Raw genomic sequence first — 22,952 nt, 5'->3', positions numbered from 1 at the left:
CTGTTAGACAAAGGTTGTTTAAATGCAAGGTTACATGACACAGTTAATATCTTAAAGTCATCTTTGGCTTTTTTGAATGAGTAGTGTTTGCAGCTTCAGGAGCTAGATACCTTGATTTGCTCTAGTATTGTGACTACTTATGTTCTGGGACAAGGTTGGAGGAAAGCTGCAGTGATAAAACTTCCCAGAAGTGCATGGTGGACACTGACACAGATATCCCTTCATTCTTCTGCTGCAGTTTTGCATCCTTAACATCTTGATCACATGAAATCTCAACACAGTTCCTTAAACATAACTGGTTAGAGCCAGGCCTGAAGGAAAATCTCTTAATTATACACATAGTGGTTCAGATATTTTTGTATGTCTGAATACAGATACTATTTTAAGACTGCTTTTGTTCATTCAGCTATTATAAGCCTTTTTTTTTTTTACTACCTTTGTTCCACATCTGATTTTCTGACTATTATGCAGTCAGAATGTATTGCAAATTAATAAAAATTATTTCCCTTTTATTATACTGAAATAATAGAATCATAGGATCACCATTGCTGTGATTTTAGACTCTCAAACAAGGATGTTGATGGTTACTAGCAAGATATATGTAATGCAGAGATATTTTGCATTGAGATCAATACAGGTGAAGTATGGTTTATGAAGCATTCTTAGCCTGCTGGCACCTAAGTCAGAATCATGAATTGTATAAGCTTTTGCACTGGAGTTTAATCAGAATTCTTAAGTGCTGCCTTTTTCAACTTTTTCTTCTCTCATCCTTCTCTTGCAAACTTTTCTTTTTTTAAAAAAGTACCGCATATTTTGGAAATGTGCAGTCTTCCAGATGAGTGATTGTAGGAGATGATAGGACTAATAGGAATGTAGCTTGGAAATGTGAATTAAAAGCAGAACTCACTTTTGAGATTTTTCTCCTAGGACTTACTGCATTTGATTATTTTAGAATATGTGAGATTCCTGTTTGTTTGCAAGACCTCGGCTTTACTTTGTTACAAACTTACATGTTCTCAAAATGTTAAAATGGAGGTGTTGAGATGCTTATAGGTCTCATAAAAGAGCAAGAGTGTAACCACCTTTGAACAGTATCTGCATTCTCATAGTAACCAGTGGGCTGTGATATATGGATGTCACAGCTACAAAGACTGACTTGCTCTAAGAATGCTCAGAGCTGTAGGGTGCAGGCAGAGAAGTTTCAGGAGCAAGTCTTGAATTCATGGAAGTTACTATTTTAATGAGGGCAGTGCTTTGAGAATTTTACCTTTTAAGACTTTTATTGAGGATTTTGACAATATGTGTGAGCTAGAAAACTAGGCCTTAGATTCTAAGAAGATTTTTGTATAACTTTAAGTTTAGATTTCCTGAATATTTGAGCTGGCTATGAGTCTTTATTTGACTTAACAATGAAATTTCCACATGGAAAGAATACTTGCAGATTAAAATTATTTTACTGTCTCCTGAAGGTAAGTGAGCCCATCCATAGTTTGTGATGCAGCTTCTGGCTTTAATACTCAAGTAACATCTTATGTTTTAAAACTCAACTTTTTATGTGCCATAGAGAATTAATCTATCTTGTGTAGGGAAACACTTTAATGATCTCTAGGCTATCATTATTTTCCCTTTTAATGACTCTAACATACTGAAAAACTTAACACATTTTAAATTATCCCAGCCCTTCTATCATTAGCAATCTTGATCACTTTAAAACCATAAGATTAGGAAACATCTCTAAATAGGAAATGTAAAGAAGATCTTGGTCTTACAGAAAAAAGTAGCCAGTGACTGCCTTTCAGGGATGATTCTGGTGAGGCATGTTTTCCAGAATGCATCTGTTTGGGGAATTTTTCATTACTTTTCTAGACTATCTTCAAGGAAGCATTAAGAAAGCAAAACTGACAATTCCTTGAATGACTGTTCCTCCAAAGCCTTGTGCTTTGTAGGCTTTAGTACTTTGCTTCCATGTTTCCTGCATGATGTAACAGTTGCTTTGTCTTCAGGGTGGAAAGCCCCACAAACACCGGAAGGATCGGCTGCAGGATCTCATCGATATCGGTTATGGCTATGACGAGACGGACCCTTTCATTGATAATTCTGAAGCGGTAAGTAAACCTTGGCACAGCAGCAGGAAATCATGAGACAGTGCTTTACCTTTCCAACACAGGAGAGAGGTAAGGGAAAATACATTGTACCTGTCTAGACCTGATGTGAATGCAAAGGGCATACTGCTTTGGGAGACCAATGATTTACTGTGTTTGTAGTCTTATTCAAGATATTATGCAATGAAGAATTAAGAAAGCTATTCCTAGGTCAAATAATTTTCCAGCTTTAGAAATGAAAATAGTTTTATTTGTGCGCTTCATTTACTGTTGACTGAAATTTCACTGGCTCTGTTTAGTTTCTTGAAGTAGCTCTGTGGATTATTAGTAGGTTACTGGCGTTAGATTTCCTGCATTAGGTCAGCAAGCTATTCTCCTCTTAAAAACCAATAAAAATAGGATGGTTATTCTAAACATTGAATATGTCTGAAAAACTTAAGACAAAACGTGTTAAACAGCAGGATATTACAGCTTATTTTGAATATTTTTCAAAAATGAAAACGCAACTTGAGGTAAAAGAAAAAAATACTAGTTTGGCACAGGCAGTATCAGGGATATCAGAAGATTTATAAGAGGGCATTTGAAGATATCTTAGATGTGATATATGAAATTATGAAAATGAGAAAATGGATGATATAAAAGCTCAGAAACTTTCTATAATTCTTCCTTATTAAATGTCAGTAAGAGGTCTGCGTACAGTTTAGTCAAGTTAAAAAAAAAAAGAGCTGTCACTTGCCAGCCTTCAGTTTCCTCCAGTGCTGAGTGACCCTGGACAAAGGAGCAGTGATCTGCTGTGAGGAGAAGGGGGCTACAGTTCTGGGTGGGAGAGGAAAGATTATGGAAAGGAGCTTCAAGAAAAGAGTAAGAAAAGCACATAAGTGAATTTCTTAGCATACATTATGTCAAGCCTTCATTTAAATTCTAAAACTTCTAGTAAAGCGCTGTAAACTGAGCTGTGAGGTTTCTAGCATGTAGATGTTGCCATGAGTGATCCTATAACCTGTGTGAGGTGCACAGAAAGTGTCTGCAGAGCTGGTACCTCTTTCAGCAGAAGCTGAGCAGTTAACCACAGTGCATAGCAGGCTGAGCATATCTGTGTGCATTGGTTGTTTTTGAAGTAGGTCTTAAGTTGTGTGTAGTTTTTTGTAAGGTGCTTATTGTAACTTACTAGTTTGTCATTTTTCTTTGTCTAGAACATGAGCCTGCCAATATAAAACAGTTCCGTTGTTATCCCACAACTTCTGGTTGTGCTGCTGGAACAGTATTGGTGTCTAAGCCTTCACATGTCTTTTCCTAAGGTCAGATTCTGGTCTCCAGCTTGGTAGGAACAGACGTGCTTCATTTCTGCTGAGAAACCTCTTGAGCATATAGGTTTATCTGGTTTCTCACTGTTGCTTAAGTTCATCACCTTTGCTTTTAAAATGTGATGCCTAACCCAAGTTCTAGTTTTCCTGCATTTACTGTGACCTATCACAGATCTGACAGAAGATTTGGACCACTGGCAGTACTCATAGCACAAGTCTCTGTCAAAGTACAAGTCTGGTGCATAAATATTAGTGTACTGTGCCTCCTTCCAGCACTGGTGCTGCTACCAGCAGCAGATCTGGTAGATTTGCAGGAGCATTTATTTATGTCTCTTGCCAGAGTCCTTGCAAAATGTACAAAAGGCAGTTGTTAGAGGACCAGATAGTTGCATCATGTGCTAGCTGTGGAAGGGAGGAATCGTGTATTCTCTAAAGATTGCTCTCAACAAATCACTACTCCTTGTGTCCATGTTACAAATACAGACTAGTGAGAGACCATCTTTGTTTTGCTTTTATCCCCATTTTTATATAAAAAAGAAAAAAATATAATGTGCCAGCTGTAGTCCATGCTGCTGTTGCAGAGCTTAAGGGTCCTGTAATGTAGGAATGTTGAAGTTCAACAAAACCTCTAATTCTATCATTCTGTCTTGGATACAAGAGAAGTGTTCAGAAAGAAAATCTACTTGTCTGGCTTGCTCATTGTCTGTGTGGCCAGCAATGAAATTGCTGTTTACCCTGAGATGTGTCAGAACCAGGCCCTTCTTAGAAGACACTCTTTCTTACACATAAAAAACTACAATATCCTGGGCACAAACACTTGAAAAGTGAATAGGAGTGCCTCTTCAATTGCTCCAGGATTAGCTTGTCTCTATCCCAGACCAAAAAAAAAAAAAAAAAAAAAAAATTGAAAACTTCCTCAGAATTTTTAGTCTTTTAGTCTTTTTGTTGTCACAGTTGAGATAAATGCTGAGCTCTTTGGCACTGAAACAGATTTATTCCATAGCTTTAGAGATACTTTTCCTTTTAAAAACAGATTTTGAGGTAAATGCATTTGCAGGCAAGCAGGAAATCTATGTGAGCAGCTATTCTTGGGTTGAGCATTTTGACTGTAGTCAGTGAATTGTGATAATTCCAGTTTAAAAAGTAAATCAAAACCAGCTTACTATTGTTTCTAACTGCTCTATAAGGGTTAGCCTGATGGCAAGTCCTAATCTTTGCTTATCTTAATGGACCTATACAACATGTCCATAACCTGCATAGAAAGCTGCCCTTCCTCAGTGTTTCTACTGCTTTGATGTTGAAAATAGGTTTTCTGTAAGCTGCCCAGAACTACATTCTTTGTGGAGTGGAATGCCTGTAGAATTTTTCTCCTACTCTGTTTTTCCTGCACACACGTGCATGTCCAGCCAGATCAGGCTGATTACTTGCTCTTGTGATGACCTCTGATGATTTGGTTGGTTGAATATCTTCCTGGCAATGTAAGCTTTATATAGGTAGAGACTGCAAGGGAACACAGTGCTCTCTGAGCTTTTAGCTATGCAGTTCAGGGGAGGGAATTTGAAGTAATACATGGTGATAATGAAAACATATGGTATGTTCTCTTACTTGAAGCTAACAAGGCTTGGATATCCAAACCAAAGACTTCCCCCATTCCAGGCAGATGAATGTAGAAAAAGAACTGTTGACTTACTAATCCATAAGCAGTGTCTTTTGAAGCAGTGATACCAGGTAGCCATACTGGCAAGAATTGAAACTAAATATGAATGCCAAGAGCAGTGGGAAGCAGGCACTTCAGTTCTTGAGATATCCAGGCCCCTGTATAAATATTTGACCTAGTCTGTTATAATCATGGTTCCACAGTAGCCTTCTAAACACTGATTAAAAAGTCCTATGCTGGTCACTAGAGAAAACCAGCCTATCAATGGTTTCTCATGCATGGAAAGTTTCTCCAAAACAAATTCTTCAGCTAAAAGGAAGAGCTTATTTTTCTCTAGCTACATCTTGCCTCAAGAGCTCAGATCATCTTTAAAGAAAACCTTTCAAAGATTTTGTTGGTTTTAGTAATTATGGACACATTGTTAAAAGCATTGATCTTTTTCCATCTGGGTTCCCTAGAAAACTTTCTATAACTTAAGGGCTTGGTCTCTAATGAAGTTCTGTCATAATACACAGTTTTTGCATATTTCCAGAATAAATTTGTCTTCATCCTGTAATCTCCAGACTTAAAAAAGTATGATAGATTCATTACCCTCTTCTCTTCTACCCTGGCTTGCCCCTAAAACCTGAAGTTGATGGGTTATCAGTAAGGTTATTTTGAACAAGACTTGAATATCTGAGAAACTTCTTCCCAGCAAGAATAGTGTCTCTTCAGGGAATGGAAGCTCAGTATGTTAATGGAAATTTTTACCATTTTTGTAAGGTTCTGGGCCAGATGTAGTTTCAGGCCAGCTTGATACTGTTCTCTCATTCTTCCTACTCTAAAGTGTTTGTTTTATGCTAACTAGGGAGTATTGTTGCTTTAAAAAGATTGCTGTCTCTTAAAAAAACCTAACAAAATAACCGAGCTCTAATGCAAATATTAGTGGAATTTGCAGAAAAGCACTCCATAGGATCCATTATTAAACTTACTTTCATGGTGTATTGAGAGAAATGGAACACTCTGGCATTTTTCATCTGGAAAAGGCTGCCTTTGCAGACCTGTCACAAACCTCATCCATACTGAATACGTGAGGGTACATTAAAGCTTCTTTTATTTAAGAGGTTCACTTGCCAAGTGTTTCATTGGCTCTGGATTGGTGTGTTTATATTAGTACTGTCTTCCTTGTTCATTGTCACTTTGCCCAGGCTTGGAAGTTGTGTGTTTGGGGAATAGTGCTCCCTTAGCCAAGTGCACTGTGTCACCTTTAATAAAGTGTGCACACTTCCCTCATGTCTTCAGGGGATGTCTGCTGGCTGGCCCCTGACATGACCTATGCATTTGAGTGAGTACAAGGGCAAGCTTCAACTCAGATATTCTTTGTTTTTTATCCTACTCACCCCAAAATACATCAAGGTATAAAGTGGAGTATCAAACAAACAGATGCAGATGCAAGAGCTATGCAGATACAAGAACCAAAATGGCTAGAGGAACAAAGGTAATTGAATTTGCAGAACATATCTGATGTTTATTAAAGCAATAATAATGTTTTTGTGCTCCTTCTGCAAAAAGGTATACCCTTCTTTAGGAAAGAGTAAGAATAAACTGAAAATTCAGCCCTGCATAGGTTCTTGAAAACATGTAAGGCTTGTATCTGGCCTGTGTAGTAGCACTCTTTAAATTTGTAGAAGCAAATAATAATGGGTGTAACAACATCCTGTATTTTGCTAATTTAATTTTTTGAAGAGCACAAAATCACTTTTCAAAGTAATCTGAGCTACTAGAGGGGTAGATCATGGCCTAGGATCAGCTAGTCTAACTTTTTTTTTCTGCAGAATCTTCTAGTAGTTCTGTAATATTAAACCTGGAGAGATTAAGTAATCCATTACATAATTATTTAACACTGAACTAGATTTTCATTGTGGGTCAGGTCAGAGCTCAAGCTCTGAAAGAATTGAGTTGTAGAGATAAAAGTGGTCACATGACTGGCCATACATTTTATAACTTTGGCTGAAATGTTTTCAAGGTGAGAAGAATGTAATCTCTTTGCAGTGAAGGTCACTTAAGCTAATAGCCTAACACTGGTGGCTTGTGGAAAGGTATAAAAGGTGTTGGTCGAGATAGGAACAAAACAGAAGAATAGATGTGTATTGATACTTCTCTCAAGGTGCTGTGGTAGGATGACAGGTTATGATATCCTGGCTGCTAAACTAGGATTCTCCTATGAGACTACCCTGAGCTGAATATTGTATCTTTTATAATCTCTTATGCTTTTTTCTGTTGTGCTCTGCCATGTCCTTTTCCCCAGGGTTAAAAGAAAAACAAATCAACTCACCACCTTGCCTGTGCTTTTTGGAAGAGAAATGTTCTTTATCACAGGAAAGCTCTTTGTGCTTGCTTTTTGATGACTCCTTGGATTACCAAAGCAATGCACTGTTTCCCCTTAACCTTGTTTGAGATTTCCTTGTAGTTCTGTTATTTTAGTTTTGGAAAGATGTGTTTTTGTTTGAAAACTTAGCCTTAAAAGGATGGCAGAGCTGAAAAACGCATTTCAGTTCTTTACATCTTGAAGCAGCACAGAGGTCAATCAACTCTAAATGTTTGAAGTATCTTGAAGTGTGTAGTGAACTGTGTGGATATTTTGTCCATTTCACTGAGGGAACTGTATCTGACATAGTTTCAGTAGCTTGACCTTTATTCAGTGGGCTACTGATGACTAAAATTAAACAGTTCCCTCCACCCCAAGCTGGTTAGAGCTACCTCAAAAATAAACTAATCAAGGTACAAAAATTATTCCTGCTTATCTTTTAGCTAAGTATTATCTGTTTCACAACAAATAATAACAAGCTACATTTGTTGATACACTTGCACCAAATCTCATTTCCAAGACTTGGTACAGAAGTGTTTAAAAAATTCATGTGTACTTTTGGGGGTTGTTGTCTGGAAGGGAGGTGAATAAGGAGAAGGATTGCAGTAGAATATTTGAGGATTGTGGTCAAAATACCTGGACACAAGAGTCGACAATATTAATATAAGATATTGCTGTGGGCCCGGATTTCAGAACTAAATTGGTATAATCCATAAAAATTCACTGTTCTTGTATAGTGATGAAGTTGAAACCAGTAGACTTATTTTTTAAAAAATTAAATTCTTTCATACCAAAACATTTTATTGGATTAATGGCACTAAAAGCATAGTAATGTAGCTCAAGGACAATAGTTTAAAATAATGTATATGTGGACCTGCTTTTAGATGGTCAGACAGTCTATCAGTCTTGTGTTATCTGCAGAATGATTCCATAATTAGTCGTAGGACAAACCTGTGTTCACAGGAGTCAGTCAAGTCCTGTCTCTTTGTAGGTCTGGGATTTTTTGATTCTCACTCTTGAAATGTGTGAGAAAGAACAGAACACTGTAAAGGGCTTTAAACTTGTTTTTGTTCATAAGATAAATTGTGTGATTTCATACACAGAAAAAAAATAGTTTAAAGAAAAGGTCTTGAAAGCAATTCATAAGAAGATTTAGAATTTGCAAGAGCCATGTTCCCTTTATCTGGGAATTCTGGAAGCACTTCAAAATGAAGCCTAATCTCTGTTGCTAATACCTTATACAAACATACTCATTTTCTGTTCAGTTAGGGCACTAGAAAATAGTTTAGCTTAAAAGGTAGGTGGACTAGCTACACTCTGGTCTGCAGGCTCCTATTTATAAAATACAACACTGAGTTAAAAGCTATACCTTGTTCAGTATGCACTGGGTAAAAATAGATTTTGGTAAAGAAAAGTAGTCTTACTCAAGGGTTAGAAAGGTCTTTGTCAGAAAGATTTTTGAAAGTCTGACTAAATTCATAGTCCTCAACAGAAGCTGTTGAAACCTCAACTGCTTAGTTATACATCCACATCTTGATGATCTTACTTGCCTGTTGACTACTTGGAATACATTCACTCTGCATATTGAATGAAGTCTGCCTTTCTTGTTGCCTTGTTCCAGTGGAATTGTGCCACATAGTGTGTTGATTATTCAGATAATTTGCTGTGATTCATGAGTCCTCATTTGTGGACTGTCTTTAATCCTTGCTTGTGTGTTACCCAGGCCTTCCTGTACTGCTCTGCATCTCTGTCTTTACTGTGTTGGTTTTTGCTCATTATGATAATGGTCCCAGCTTTGACTGTGCTTTTTCCTTCAGTTTTGATCCTTTACTGCCCCAGTCTTGCCAATTCAGTTCACACTCTGTCAGCTCAAATGGGAAATGTCTGCTCTGTCTATTAAGCACTGTGGATAATAATTTCTTTTCTCTAATTTCATTTTCCTTGCACCTAATGAAGCTGGTTTGGAGAGCTGTGGAAAAAGCATGAGTTTTCTCATTAAATTCTTACACAACCTCCACTCTCAAGTTTGCTTTGCATGGTCTTCCTGGTCTTTTTAGATGAATGACAAGTCAACTATTAAACCACTTCACTTTCATTTTGTTCAATTAATAGATTCTCTCACTTTCTTGCGCTAGCTTTTCGTATCATCTTAGAGTACTTCATAAATGCTGTCACCACTTTTCCTTTCCCTTTTTGTCTTTCTGTACTGCTTGTAAAGCTCTCTGTTCCAGGAAGATAAAAAGTGATGAGTCAGGGAAGTTTCTAACTACTTACTCAGATTAAATCCCCAGGCAGGCCTCCAGTTCGGGCTCTTTTTCCAGCTTCCTTGTTGGAGTAGACAGTTACCATTTTACTTTTCTGAGTAGCTCTTCTTCCTATCTAAAAGTCTTTGGTAGCCTAGACTTTTCAGTTCTTAAACCATTTTTATCTTCAGTATATTTTATGTGGCACGGAGGTGGTTCCATGTAGTAATAGAATTTATATTGTCATCCACTATACTAATTATAGACCACTTTTTCTATTGTCTTCTTTGAACTTCATTATTTTTGAAATTCAACTTTGATTCTAACTTGGAAATTTATTCATAAATACTAAGTACTTTTCAAAATAAATTATTGATAGAGTTTGGAACATTTTGTAGTTTTAAAATTGTCTGAACAGAGTGAGAATGTTTGCCTTCAAATGGAAAAAATCCTTGCATTGTGATACTTGTTCAAGAAGCAATGTTGTATTAAACACCTAAAATTGGAAGTAAGGTAACTAACAGATTCTGTGGTTAAGTTTTTCATGTCTGGGTCAGCATTTTTAACAATTTCAGAGAACTTTTTAAAAGAAATAGTGTTTTGAGCAGGACACTATGGTGAGTTACCTGCAGAAAGCAGTACTTTTAATGCTGTAATCTTGCCTTTTGGTGGAGAAAAAAAAAAGGGGCATTGCTTTGAAAGTGGAAAGGATACTCTGTGATATTACTATTCACTGCCTCATCCAGTAAATTTTCTATAGAATTGCTATGCTATTTCTATTCTAGCAAACTGTGCCATGAATTGGTATATATGTTTTTATGTATAGGGACTGGTGAATGAACTACATGTTTAGTTTATTGAGAAATGCTAATAAGTTAATCTTCCTTTTCCTGCTCAGTATGATGAATTGGTTCCTGCATCCCTGACAACCAAATATGGAGGGTTTTATATCAACACTGGTACATTGCAGTTTCGCCAGGCATCTGAATCAGAGGATGAAGACTTTGCAGAAGACAAAAAACATAGGCCACCTAAAGTAAGTGATTTTAATTAAGGCTTTTATACAGAAATAGGAGCTAGGTGGACATTGGAAATATTTAGTACACTTAGAATGGCTCAGATGAAAGAGTCTGAAAGCAGAATGATGCATGGTACTGTTTATTGCATTTTCTGGTTTGTGGCTTATGTACTAGCATTCACTAACTAACTCAGGATGTCCACAGGCTGTCCAGTCTTGTAAAACTGAGCATTTTTTTATGCAGCCTAACAAGTTATGTTCACCCATCTTGAACTGACAGATGATTCTGTAATTTTGTAAGAATTTTGATTTTACAAGATGAGACCTTAGGTTCATCAATACTGCTCTTAATGATGTTGCACAAAGTTTCCCTGATTTGAAACTATTCATAATATTGAGAATAACACTTTAACCAAACTACCTGTTAAAATAAACTCAGTTGATAAGAATAGTTATATTAAAATTATATATACAGTCTTTCCAAACAGCATGCTGTTCTATAAACTTTCACAAGTTAGTCAATGCAAACATAATTGCAATATGACATTCACAAGTTCCATGACATTTTTGAGAATTTAGTGCTTCCTGGTGTTCTTTCCTGCTCTATAAATCTTAAGGTTCTTGTATTGACTGTCACTGGGATGCATTTAACTTCTTTTCTAGAAGTCTGTATGATGCTATGGTTTTGATTTGTGACTAAAAAGGTATTGATAACTACACCAGAATTTTGCCTGTTGCTGGCTAATGCTTGCACAATCTGAAGGCTTTCTTTTCCCCCTACTCTCATCCTCAGGTAATCTAAGGATTGGCAAGGGAGGAGGGCGACTGGTCTGTATTGACCAGCACGTGTTCCATATGTGGAACTTCACAGACAGCAATGAAATGTGGTAGCAGAGGAAGGTGGGCGAATTCCATCTTCCAAGGTAGCCATTGGCCATATGGGCCAGGCAGCAGTCTGCATATACCTTAGAATATGTCTCTTACTGAAAACTCTAAATTTCATAACTGTTTAAAAATAATCCATGATTAACACTTGATAGTAATTGCAATTGCTGCTAGGAATCCATCATACCATTTGCCTTTACACACATTGAGGTGTTTCTCCTGGCTCTGAATTGGAAAATGTAAAAACAGAATGTTACTTGCTGAGAAGTCCTTTAGGGTGGAAGAATCATTGTCCTTTATTTGATCTCTTTTCTAGATAGCAAAGTTAAAAGAAAGTGAAGATCGTGGAATGAAGAAACGCAAGCGAAAAGATGAAGGGACAGAGAAAGAGAAGAAACCTCGGAAAATGAAAGTTCCTAAGCAATTGGGGTGGGTTTCTTTTTCTTTATAGGAGCCCTTGAATTATATTTGAGGTTTGACTTCAAGATTGTGTGCCATAGCAAGATTATTACAGCTCTTTTGAATATTGCACTTTTAAACTGTAATAGCTTATGGATTTTGTTTCAGAATTTGTGTTTTTATATGATTCAGTCCTATGGGCTATTTTTTTTGTCCCCTGAAACTTTGAACAAGGAATAATAAGGAAAGATAAATCATAGAAAATAAATTTTGAGTCTTATGAATAGCATAAAGCATTGTTGTCCTACCCAACATCCACTATTATATCTTGTAAAGGAAAACTAATTTTTTTCCTATCTGTAAAGCTGTAAATACAGTTTAATTATTCTTCTACGTATTTCTTGCTGACTTTGTGCTTTCCTAAGTTCTGAGGCTAGCATAGAAGGATTAAGTTGGTGGGGATTTTTAATTGACTTCTAGAAAACTATTGTTGAGTGGATGGGAGCTATCTTACTGTGAATATTCACATTGAATATTGAAAATTTATTGACCTCATTTTCGTCAAGGTGACAAATTGGTGGAAAATTCTCAGTCTAAGTAGAATACAGATTTTGAGCCTGCATTTAAACATTCTTAGCAATGAAAAAAATTTTTTAACATATCTGCTGTACGGGAAACCTGCCACCATTCATCAGTCTTGAGAGGCAAGTTTAAGTATTTTAGTGTTGTAAATGTAAATCTGCCATGAGTTTTAACACTTGTGCCAACTTCTCCATAATTAACTTGAGAAGTCAAAATGAAATAACCTTTGCCTTAATGTGTATGAAACGCAACAAATCAGTTGGAGAACTTGTAATTACATGACCACCTAAGGTTTATGGTAATTGATAAAATGGTCTAAAGATGGAAGCAGGAAGTACTTGCTTCTTCCCCCTGATAATTTTTTAATTGTACTAAACTTTGAGTCTTGTTATTAAAAGTTACTAAGGCCTCAAAAGTCACATGCTAATGAAAGATTTTTTTCGTCTACAGAGTAATGGCCTTAAATTCACACAAGTCTGAGAAGAAGAAGAAGAAATTGTATAAAGACTCGCTCTCTCTGGCTGCCATGATCCGTAAATTTCAAAAGGAGAAGGAAGCCATGAGGAAGAAGGAGCCTAGTCCAAAACCTCCAGTGACTGTTGCAACCTCCACCCCTAGTAAAATTCCTTCCTCTTCTCTCAGTGCAGGAAATGATATATCTGACTTGAATCTTAGGATCAATGATCCTGTCCTCTCCATTTTTGGTAGCACAAATGAACCTGAGCTCCTGCAAGAAACAGAAAGTGCCCTGGAGATGCTGGGAGACATTGACTTTGACAAGTTGCTCGATGGCACTTCTGATGGCAGCCCAGTCTCTGAGCTGTCAGGAGAGAATGGAAATGTCACTCAGGCAACCTACACCTCTCAGGTCATGACACCCAAACAGGTGCCTGCCCTCCCAGAAGGTCTGCCTGTGCTACTTGAAAAGCGCATTGGAGACCTTCGAACAGTAAGTATGAATTCACTGGTAGTGGATTGCATTCAAGAATCTGAGAGAACGAGGAAGAACAATTAGGACTTGAGTGTCATCCTTGAATTGTTGACTGAAACTTTAGAAACGAAGAATTGATGTTAATGACAATCTTAATGACTGTGTTTATACTCAGATGAAAAGGGGCAGAGATGATGCAGGTCAGTTATTCAAGCAGTGTTTGTTTCATGGTGGAAACAGGGTTTTCTAAATCTTCTGTATACAATATCTTGCAATGTTCATCTATTTATGGGCTTTTGTCCATAATGGAAATACCAGTGTTACTTTAACTTGAATTATTACTTGAGAAAATGGAATGGGTGTTTTCTTATTTTGGAGGAGGTAGCCTGAAATATAACTGCAACTTATAAATCCATGTGTTGGTTTTTTGGCTTTAACTTGCCAGTTAAAAAAAAGGAAAAAAACCCAAATGAAAAAAGCCACCAAAACCAGAAACCACCACCCAAGTACAAAAAACAAACCAATCAACCACAAAACTGAACTTGTTGTTCTGGAAGGTTAGAATGGAATCTGAACTTCTCAAAAATGGGATGAAAGATGTTAAATTAACAAGTTATAAATATCCCAGTGAGTTATTGAAAGGGATCAGAGTTATTAAGGTATTACATACTCCTTGTTTCAGTTGTGGATGTTATCCTCAGTTGAGAATAAATTTGTTGCTTGTTCAGATTATGATATTAAAGGTTTTCCTTACTTAGAATAAAGTGTAGCTTTTCCTTACTTAGAATAAAGTGCAGCTTTTCTTTACTCGTAGTAAGTTTTGAAAAAGCAATTCAAGTTACTACCTTTTTTGGACAAAAAGAAAATAATTAAAACAATTGTACAGTTTTCTTTGCTCTTTCCTGTATAGAAATGTCTTCTAGTTTTCTTATTTTTAAACATACTAAGATAAATACGGCCAATGAATTAATATTTACTAAAGTGAAGGAGCTTCTATCTCCCTTTCAGTATGCAGGTTAATTTTGCTGTGAATCATCAATAAGCTTCTAGCAAAAGTGCAGAATTGGATTAGGCCAAAAGTCAGGAAGTGTTAGTGACCTATCTGAAGTGAATTCATGTTGCTTCTCTGTATAAGAATCTCAAACCAGTTGGGAGGCATCTTTGATTCAGTGGGTCTTGGAAAACATGACTCTTCATAGAATCACAAAATGGTTTGGGTTGGAAAGGCACGTTAAGATCATCCACTCCAATTCCCCTGCTGCAGGCAGGTTTGCTTTCCACTAGACTAGCTGGGAACTCTTTTGTCTTCCATTTTTGACAGTGTCTTCTGAAAGCTTCCTGGCTGAGCAGAGCAAGTTTAAGTTTTTACTTGGGGAGCAACTAATCTGTATGTTGACTTAAAGACTGCAACTTCCATACCTACTGTAAATTGCAAACAGATTTCTTCTAAAAAGCACTAAAAATAAGAGTATTGTCAAATATTTAGCATACTCTCACAGCTTTAGAGCTCTCTAGCACCAAGAAAAATTAATAAAGCTGTAGGAAGAAGCCTATGTTCCATGGCTGGAGGATAATATATCAAGATTAAAAAAATATTAGAAAGCCATTGACTAAAGGCAATAACAACTTCCTTTAGTAGATTAATGTGTTCTAGTTCCTTCAGTGGTTATTCTGAATTACCATGACAAAGCAATATTGTACACAAGGAGGAAAGTAAATAAAAGGGTTTTTTTCTGTTTAGAAGGTCACTGTCAAGATAATCACTCTGGAAATAAAACCCAACCATAGTTAGCAATAGTAATGAAGTTTTTGAATCCACCAGTGTTGGTCTCTTTAAAAGCCATCAGTGCTGTCTGATGTAATAGTATAATGTTGGAATTGCCTTTCCAGGTCTACCTGGGGCCAAAATGTCGAAACTTTTTCCTTCTTTATATAAACCAGATGATGATTCTAATCCTTGTGTTAGTTAGGCATGAGGGTACTGGATTTAAGACTTTCTGACTTGTCTTTTTAATACCCTATCGTTTGCAAGCATCTATAACCTTTCTAATTTTTTTAGCAGGAAAAATGCTTCAGTATTCTTAAGCAGATAGTACCATCTGCTCAGCAGCTGAATTTATGGTAGAAAACAATAAGTGGAGAATGCAGTCCTTGCAGGAACTTAAACTCCAGTATCAGTGTTCATGACTGAAGCAATAAAGCATTCAGACAATGATCTACCTTACAGCTTTGACAGAGTGTCATGCTGTTTTCCTGTGCAGTGTAGAATTCACAATTTTTAGATTTTTTTCTTTAAATTCAATTTCAATGTCATGAAGTTTTTCTTTACAAAGAGCAAGAACAGTAAGTATTTAATAGTAATAAATTAATTTGATCATGTTAACACTTGCACTTATTTGTAGTTTTCAGCTATGTTGTTGCAAGTCACTATTCTATGGAGTTTTTTAAGACCTAGTTAAAGATTCTTAATTCTTTGAGTATTCAGCCTCAGCATGTTGACTTCCTCTGTTTGTCACTACAGTGACACCACACTTGCCTACTTTTCTGCATGGATACAATTTTCTAGCTCCTCTAGATATTGCTGTCGGGTCCCAATGCCAATATGTAAGATGACAATAGGCCTCTCAAAGTGGGGCTCTTTTCTTGACTTCTAAAATTCTGCAGTGTAGATGTACACTAGAGAAAGATTCTTACTTTTTTTTTTTTTTTTTTTTTTTTTTTTTTTGTAGAATGGTACAGGGAATTGGCTTTGTCCTATAAGCTTGGAAAAAAAGGAAAGGATCTAGGTGATAAGAACAGAGATAAAGGGATTCCTGTGAGATCAGTAAAAACTTCTAATAAAAGGAAATACTTATATAAATAAGGCTGTCTTCCCCCCTGCAACCAGTCTCAGAAAGAGACCAGACAAAAATACTAAAGATACAGTCTAAAGATGGCAAGAATGCTGGACAGCAGTAGAAAAGAGGGATGAGGTATTCCTTTAGCATACATAATCCCATTGTAGAAATTGCAGTGAAGATTGGAGAGATGCAACTCTAAAAAAGCTGAGAAGTTGTAACTGGACAAGGCACATAACAGGTAGAAAAAGATGGAGTAGAAATGTGTTAGTAGAAATGCTCTTGCCTTCTTGACCTGTCAAACAATGCTTCTCTTTTTAAAACAGAGATAGTAAAATGTTGGTGGTGGTAAGGTGATAAAGCATCTACCATTTTCTTAATGGTTATTCAAAAGATGAATGTGTTAACATCAGTGATCCAGACAGATCCTAAACAGAATGATTGTCTGCCCTAGAGCAAGGTGTGTATATTTGAGTATAACCATAACAATCCTCAGTTTTTTTATAACAGCTCAGAATAGTTTGATTTTCTTTATTCTTTTCCAAGTAATGTTATCTGGGAAATAAGAATATGATGTGGCTCTAAAAGTACAGATACAAAGATTGTTGGTTCAAAATAATCTATGAACTTTGATGCTTTTTTTAATTGTATTTCCAGGCTGCCAAGATGTTTGATGAAGAAGGCAGGAAGAAGTTTTTCACACAGGACATGAATAATATTCTTCTGGAGTAAGTGCTTATCTGTAGAACCTTCCCTTTTTGGAAAGGGGGTGAAAGGAAAAGTACAGAAGAGGAAGTATTATTGAGGTTGTTCCAACAAGGCCCTTAAAAGTCAATGAAGGTAGATCAGTCTAAGCTAGTTATTAGCTAAAGAGATTTATATATGCATACAATTCTAGTCGTGCCTGTCTGTCTTTATCCAGTGTCAAATGTTTTGTAGTGCCCTGGTCCTTGACTTTGTGTAAAATTCAGCAAAATTGCTGTTATTTACTCCAGCCTCCCACTTTTGTAACTCGAAGCACCTTCAGCTTTCATGAAGGCCAACACCAGACTTTTATCTCTGTAATCTTTAAGGGCTTAATAGAGAAAGTTGTGTTCATGTTCTAAGAAACAAAAGTAATCTCTAGAAGACTCTAACGGTCAAATTATGTGAATTTTGATTCACAGTGGGGGGTGTAAACTAAATTTGAGTGAGTGTCCAACGTTGCTGAACAAGTACATACATGAATGGTTTCTTGCCATTTCCTTTTATTAAAAAGCTTATCTGACAATTATCCCAAGCTGCTATTTTTAGTATGCCTAGTTAGAATATGCTATGCTTCCAAAGTTTCCTTAGGTTTTTGTTCAGATGTCTTGTTTACCTTGGAGTGTGTGTCTGACTGAGCGTCTCCTGTTTGCTTGTCAGTATTGAGCTGCAGTTACAGGATGTGAATCCTGCCATCCGCAATGGGGTGTACTCACACCTGGAGGCTTTCGTGCCCTGCAATAAGGACACGCTGATCAAGCGCCTCAAGAAGTTACACCTCAATGTCCAGGTAATCACGGGGAGAGGAGCTCCCTCCACCAGGAGTCAGTTGTGTGACAGTGAGGAGGACTGAATGCAGCTGAGTAGAGCAAATCTAGCAAAATATTTTGAATCAGTTGCTAGATAAGTTTAAAGGCTTCTTTCTTTATACCTGATATTGCGACTGCGTTAGGAACAAATATTTTAAGTACTTCAGAGTCTTTATTTGAGAATGAAGTGCTTTCATCTTAAAAACTGGGTACAGGCTGCTAAGGAGTGTTTCTGCTCTCATCACTAAGTATTACTGAGGTCACAAAGCAGCAGAATTAGAAAGCCACAGTAATAATTGTTATGATAGACTAAAAAACTGTTCTTTTGTGTTCACTCTTATGTCAAGAAAATAGGAAGGCTACATGGGTAATGGATGACTCGGCCTGTATTATTTGTTCAAATTCCCCTTTGTAACTAGGTCTTACAAATACTTTTTATGCCATTTTCAATTGCTTTTCTTTTGAAGATTATTTTCCTGTTGAATAGAAAAAGTTACCTGTGATCTGAAGTACCTTGACCAGATTCTTTAGATAAAATTCAGTATTAAATCTTGCAGAGGATCTGAAGATGAATACAGAGATCTCTGTACTTGCTTGTAAAGCAAGCATATTCAGGTGCTATTGCTAAGCAGACAGACATAAAAGAATATTCTAGTTCCTCTCAATAATGTAGAGTCAGAAGATGTGTGTCCGAAGAAAATGAATTTAAAGCATGTAGCAAAGTGTATAGTATATTAGCTTAATGTTTAAAGTTCTTAATATTTGGAGACAATTCTAAATACATAGTCCTTATCTTCCAGGTACATAAATTGCATGTAATAACAATCTAGTACATGGATAATATGATACATATTAATATTTTGTTCATTACCTAGGATGCTTTTATACCACAGTTTTTGGAGACCTGATTAATACAATATTTATTTGCAATTGTTAAGATATTGATTTGTCAATTTATTGCACTTTTTCCCCCTTAAGTTTTTTTCCCTTTCCTATTTTAATTTAAAAGCATTATTTAGAGAGAATGTGCCATAATGTTTTGGTATATTCATGACACATTTATTTGTGACTGTCTTTTTTTTGTTTCTGGTCTCAGGACTTATGTGAGACGTGCATTTATATAATGCTGTTGCACCTAACAGGATTCAAGTGCCATGTAGAATATGTCTGTTGCAGTCCATAAATAGTACTGGGAATGTTACCTTGGGAGTGATCCAGAAATTTTCATGAAACTGTCTGAAAGGTTCTTTATTTTACATCTAATAGGATTGTTTTGGTGCTGCTCTTTTCACAGGATGACTGCTTGAGAGAACCATTGCAGAAGCTGAAACTGGCTGTCAGTAATGTCATGCCTGAACAGTTATGCAAGTATCAAGAGGACTGTCAGGCCCGCAATCAAGCCAAGAATGCCAAGTAGGTTATTCTAGAGACTGTTCATGCCATTTAGAACCCAGCTGGAAGTTTGTATCCATTTTGTTTACTTCCTTAGCTCAGAAAATCACTCAGCTCCAGTTTAAGGATGTCTTTTTTTGAATTGTACAAAATACTTAATTTTGTGTAAGTGTTATTGTCTGACACCAGAGAGAAATTCCATTAACCGAGTGAGATAATTTTTTCTATCAAGACCTATCTGAAGGATTACTGGTTGATTCCTAAAATGGTAGATTAATGGAGGAGGATGGTGTGTTGAGGTTATTGATATATTTTTGTCCTTGTTCATTGTAATTGTTTCAATCATAGTTAGCTAATTTTAGACTCAGAGAGGTATTAATAGTTTGATAAGTATCCTGCTACTTCCCAGTAGAGGCACTGCTTGAAGCTTATAGGGGCATCAGTGAAAGCATCTGTACAGTGTGTCCTTTGCATTTGTCTGAGAACCATAAAGCAGTGGGGAGAGGGAGATTAAACTCTTGATTCTATAAAGAAGTATAGCAAAAATCTGAAAACAGCTCCTCTATGGGTTATTTTTTCCCCTAACACCTAGAATGACACTCCTTTTTCAATTAAATATTTTGTGTAGTATAGCTCTAAAGAAAATAATTATTCCAACTGTAGGTTGCAAGCAGAAGATGAACGAGAGAAAAATGGATCAGAGGAGGATGATGATGAGAAACCTGGAAAGAGGGTTGTTGGACCTAGAAAGAAATTTCACTGGGATGACACAGTGAGGTAAGACAAAACTACCTTTTCCTCCCAGAATTTTCACTGACTTTATAAAGGGATCTCCAAGAGGATATTATTATATGATACTATTGAATAAATAATTATTCCTAGAATTATATCTTGGAGAAATTTGGAAGAGTGTTGGTGTTAAATAGGTAAACTGGAATTCTGTAAAGGTGAAACACCTTTTTTAAGTCAAGAGGAAAATCATCCTGTGTCCAATCCTCTCATGTTTCACTGCTTGTTTTTCTGCTTTATCCAAACATGTGAGAATTTGCCACGAAAGAGGCAAACCTCCCTATCCAACAACTAGAATAATGCATTAATCTTAACCCCGTCTGTTTCCTCTGAACACAAATTCTTTATCTCTCAAGAGTAGCACTGATTCTTATCTGAACTTATGAGCTACTAGAGTTTGGTTTCCTAGAATAGATTTTGCTGAAAACCAAGACAACTATTATTTAAACAATCTAGACTTTTTAAGCAAGCAGATCTTTCTAAATTAGTAATTTCTCATGCAAGATCTAAAATAATTTTAGTACAAACGTGTGTGTGTATGTATATATTACTAAAAGAGGCTGGTGGTTTCCTCTCAATGAGTCTTTTTAGTACGTGAAAACAAGAGGGAAGCAAGCTTAATGAAATATGTACAAGCAATACAGCTTGGACTGACCTGGAGGGGAGAGGTATTTAAGTCTGTTCCTTTTTTTTTCATTCAAGAGGTTCTGAAAGGCTGATGTTACTGAACTGTGCACTTTTATATGTTCAAGAACAAAAGACAAAATCCCTGCCAGTTTAAGTATTCAGTGTAGAATGGATTTTACTTCTTTTCCGACAAATGAGAGGTCACTGTGAGGAAGGTGAGAGGACATGTTCCAGCTATGAGAGAACTACAAAGAAAATGTAAAACAAATTACAGAATTTTGGTAGGATGAAAATAAGAGCAATAGCATGTGTTGGAAATAAAGAGGTGACAATGGTAGACTATATCAGTTTGTAGTAGCAGTACTTTGTGCAATACAAACTTCCAAAAAACAGTTGGAACTGAGCACTTCCTACAACTATCAATGGAAAGCAGCTTCAATTTCTTAGCCTTTTTCTGCTGAGCTTTTGAAAGGACTATGTCTTTCAATGTATTTATTTTGTTTCTTTTTGCAGGTCTCTGTTGTGTAATCTTGTCAAGATCAAGCTGGGATGTTACGAGCTAGAGCCAAATAGAAGTCAGTCTGCTGAAGATTACCTCAAAACCTTTATGGAAACAGAAGTGAAACCACTTTGGCCTAAAGGCTGGATGCAGGCAAGGTAAGATACCTGCTTTATGTATCTATTCATTTTGGTGTTAACAATTTCTTTGGTTCCTATTTATTGTCTTAGATTTGACTCAACCATGTACTCTTGATATGCTTTGGAACTTAAGAGTATGTTTGTGAAGCTGGAATATTTTAGAATAACAAATGTTTTTCTAAAATGAATTTTGTCTTGTTTGTAAGCCTGAGAGTGAAAAAGCCCATTGTTTTCCTTGGAGAGCTATTTGCTTTTGTCATCTCTTAGAGACTGAATTTACCAACACTTCTAACACAGCATGAGCATGATGCTTCATTTGAGAAGTATGAGGTGGGAGGATAACAGCTTGGAAAGTTCTTTATGTGATACAGGAAGTGATAATGATCTAGACATCAGTTTTGTCTGTATGTTGGAACATTGCATTATCAGACTGCTCACACAGGCTTCAAAATTATAATCTAGAATTTTGACAGCAGTATTCTCAACAGTCTTAAGGTTTTTGCTCTTTATTTCTTGTTTGCAGCTGAGATGCTCTGTTTTACAGCAGTTAAAAATACACCAGTTTTTCTACTTGCTTCTTATGGATGTAAGAAGAAACAGCCACACAAAAGAGAGGGAGAAATAAAATGGGAGCAATAGTAAACTGTTGTGAAATACTGGTTTGGCAGAGATTTCTAACAGTCTGGAGTGAAAGAGAAGCAAGTATGATTTGGCCTGAGTTCTTTCTTTCTGTAGCACCCACTGCAAAAGATAATTTCATCAAACCTCAACCTGATTGTAAAAGCTAAATGATACAAGTAATCATATTGCTCAAGAATACCTTGATTTTAGTTTAGTCAAATCTGTAACAAGCTGTAAAAATAACTGTACTGAGATATTTCTTAAACAGTTAGTGTAGAAATAGCTGATTAAATAGTAGCAGAAGGAGCAAATGAAGTTTTACACTTCCTGACATCCAGCTAATTTTTTTTTTGTTCAGTGATTTAATTTTTTGTGCTAATGAGGGAGATGTTATCTGTTATGAAGATTTTATTGAATTAGATGAGACAGAATCCCAGTTTAGTATAAGAATGCAAGATAGGAAGATCACTGATGATAGTGGAGAAATACTCAAGAGATAGTGAGGTGATTCAATAGATAGAAGGGAAGCATATTAAAACTTTGTGTTGGAAAGCCATAAAACATATGGTTCTCTCCTGTCTGTTATATAAGTCTGTTGAAAATTTCCGTGAGCTTTTAAACTATCCATACAATTGGCTTCAACAACAAAAGACAAAAACTAAACAAAAAGCCAAAATGCTCCCCAGAACCATTAACAGACCAAACAAACCCCAACAGGTGACAGATCATGACTTCCAGTTGACCAGCAAGACTTCATTTACTAAATGGGTGGTGTTAGTACCATAATGATTTACAAACTGTCCTGTATCTACTGGGAGGCACTTTGCTGCCTTCTGTTAAGGAAGTGATGAATTGTAATTTGTTGGCATACAGTTATGCATGGGAAGAGGAAAAGAAAGCATTTCCTGGAATCTGGAAGTGATAATTCCTAATACAGTATATAATTTGTATTCTGAATGCTCATTTTTTTGGGATATTAGGTTAGTGATTATGCTGAAGTCTTAATTTTCATTTTCATATGTGGCC

At 36.3% G+C, this 22,952-nt stretch overlaps 1 protein-coding gene across 1 annotated transcript in view; it reads left to right on the top strand.

The window, feature by feature from the left end:
* Positions 1-22,952, top strand: part of UBN2 (ubinuclein 2) — a 51,380-nt gene that overhangs the window by 8,321 nt on the left and 20,107 nt on the right. Inside the window, exons 3-11 of the mRNA XM_056481867.1 lie at positions 2,004-2,105; positions 10,552-10,689; positions 11,873-11,985; positions 12,988-13,486; positions 16,963-17,033; positions 17,710-17,839; positions 19,153-19,271; positions 19,914-20,027; positions 21,180-21,323. Coding sequence (XP_056337842.1) covers positions 2,004-2,105; positions 10,552-10,689; positions 11,873-11,985; positions 12,988-13,486; positions 16,963-17,033; positions 17,710-17,839; positions 19,153-19,271; positions 19,914-20,027; positions 21,180-21,323 — 1,430 coding nt within the window. The remainder of the gene's footprint in view (positions 1-2,003; positions 2,106-10,551; positions 10,690-11,872; positions 11,986-12,987; positions 13,487-16,962; positions 17,034-17,709; positions 17,840-19,152; positions 19,272-19,913; positions 20,028-21,179; positions 21,324-22,952) is intronic.

The sequence above is a fragment of the Oenanthe melanoleuca genome, chromosome 1A (assembly GCF_029582105.1).
Source record: "Oenanthe melanoleuca isolate GR-GAL-2019-014 chromosome 1A, OMel1.0, whole genome shotgun sequence".
Classification (NCBI taxonomy): Eukaryota; Metazoa; Chordata; class Aves; order Passeriformes; family Muscicapidae; genus Oenanthe; species Oenanthe melanoleuca.
Note: the sequence above shows the minus strand (reverse complement) of the source record. Positions and strands in the feature narration are given on the sequence as shown.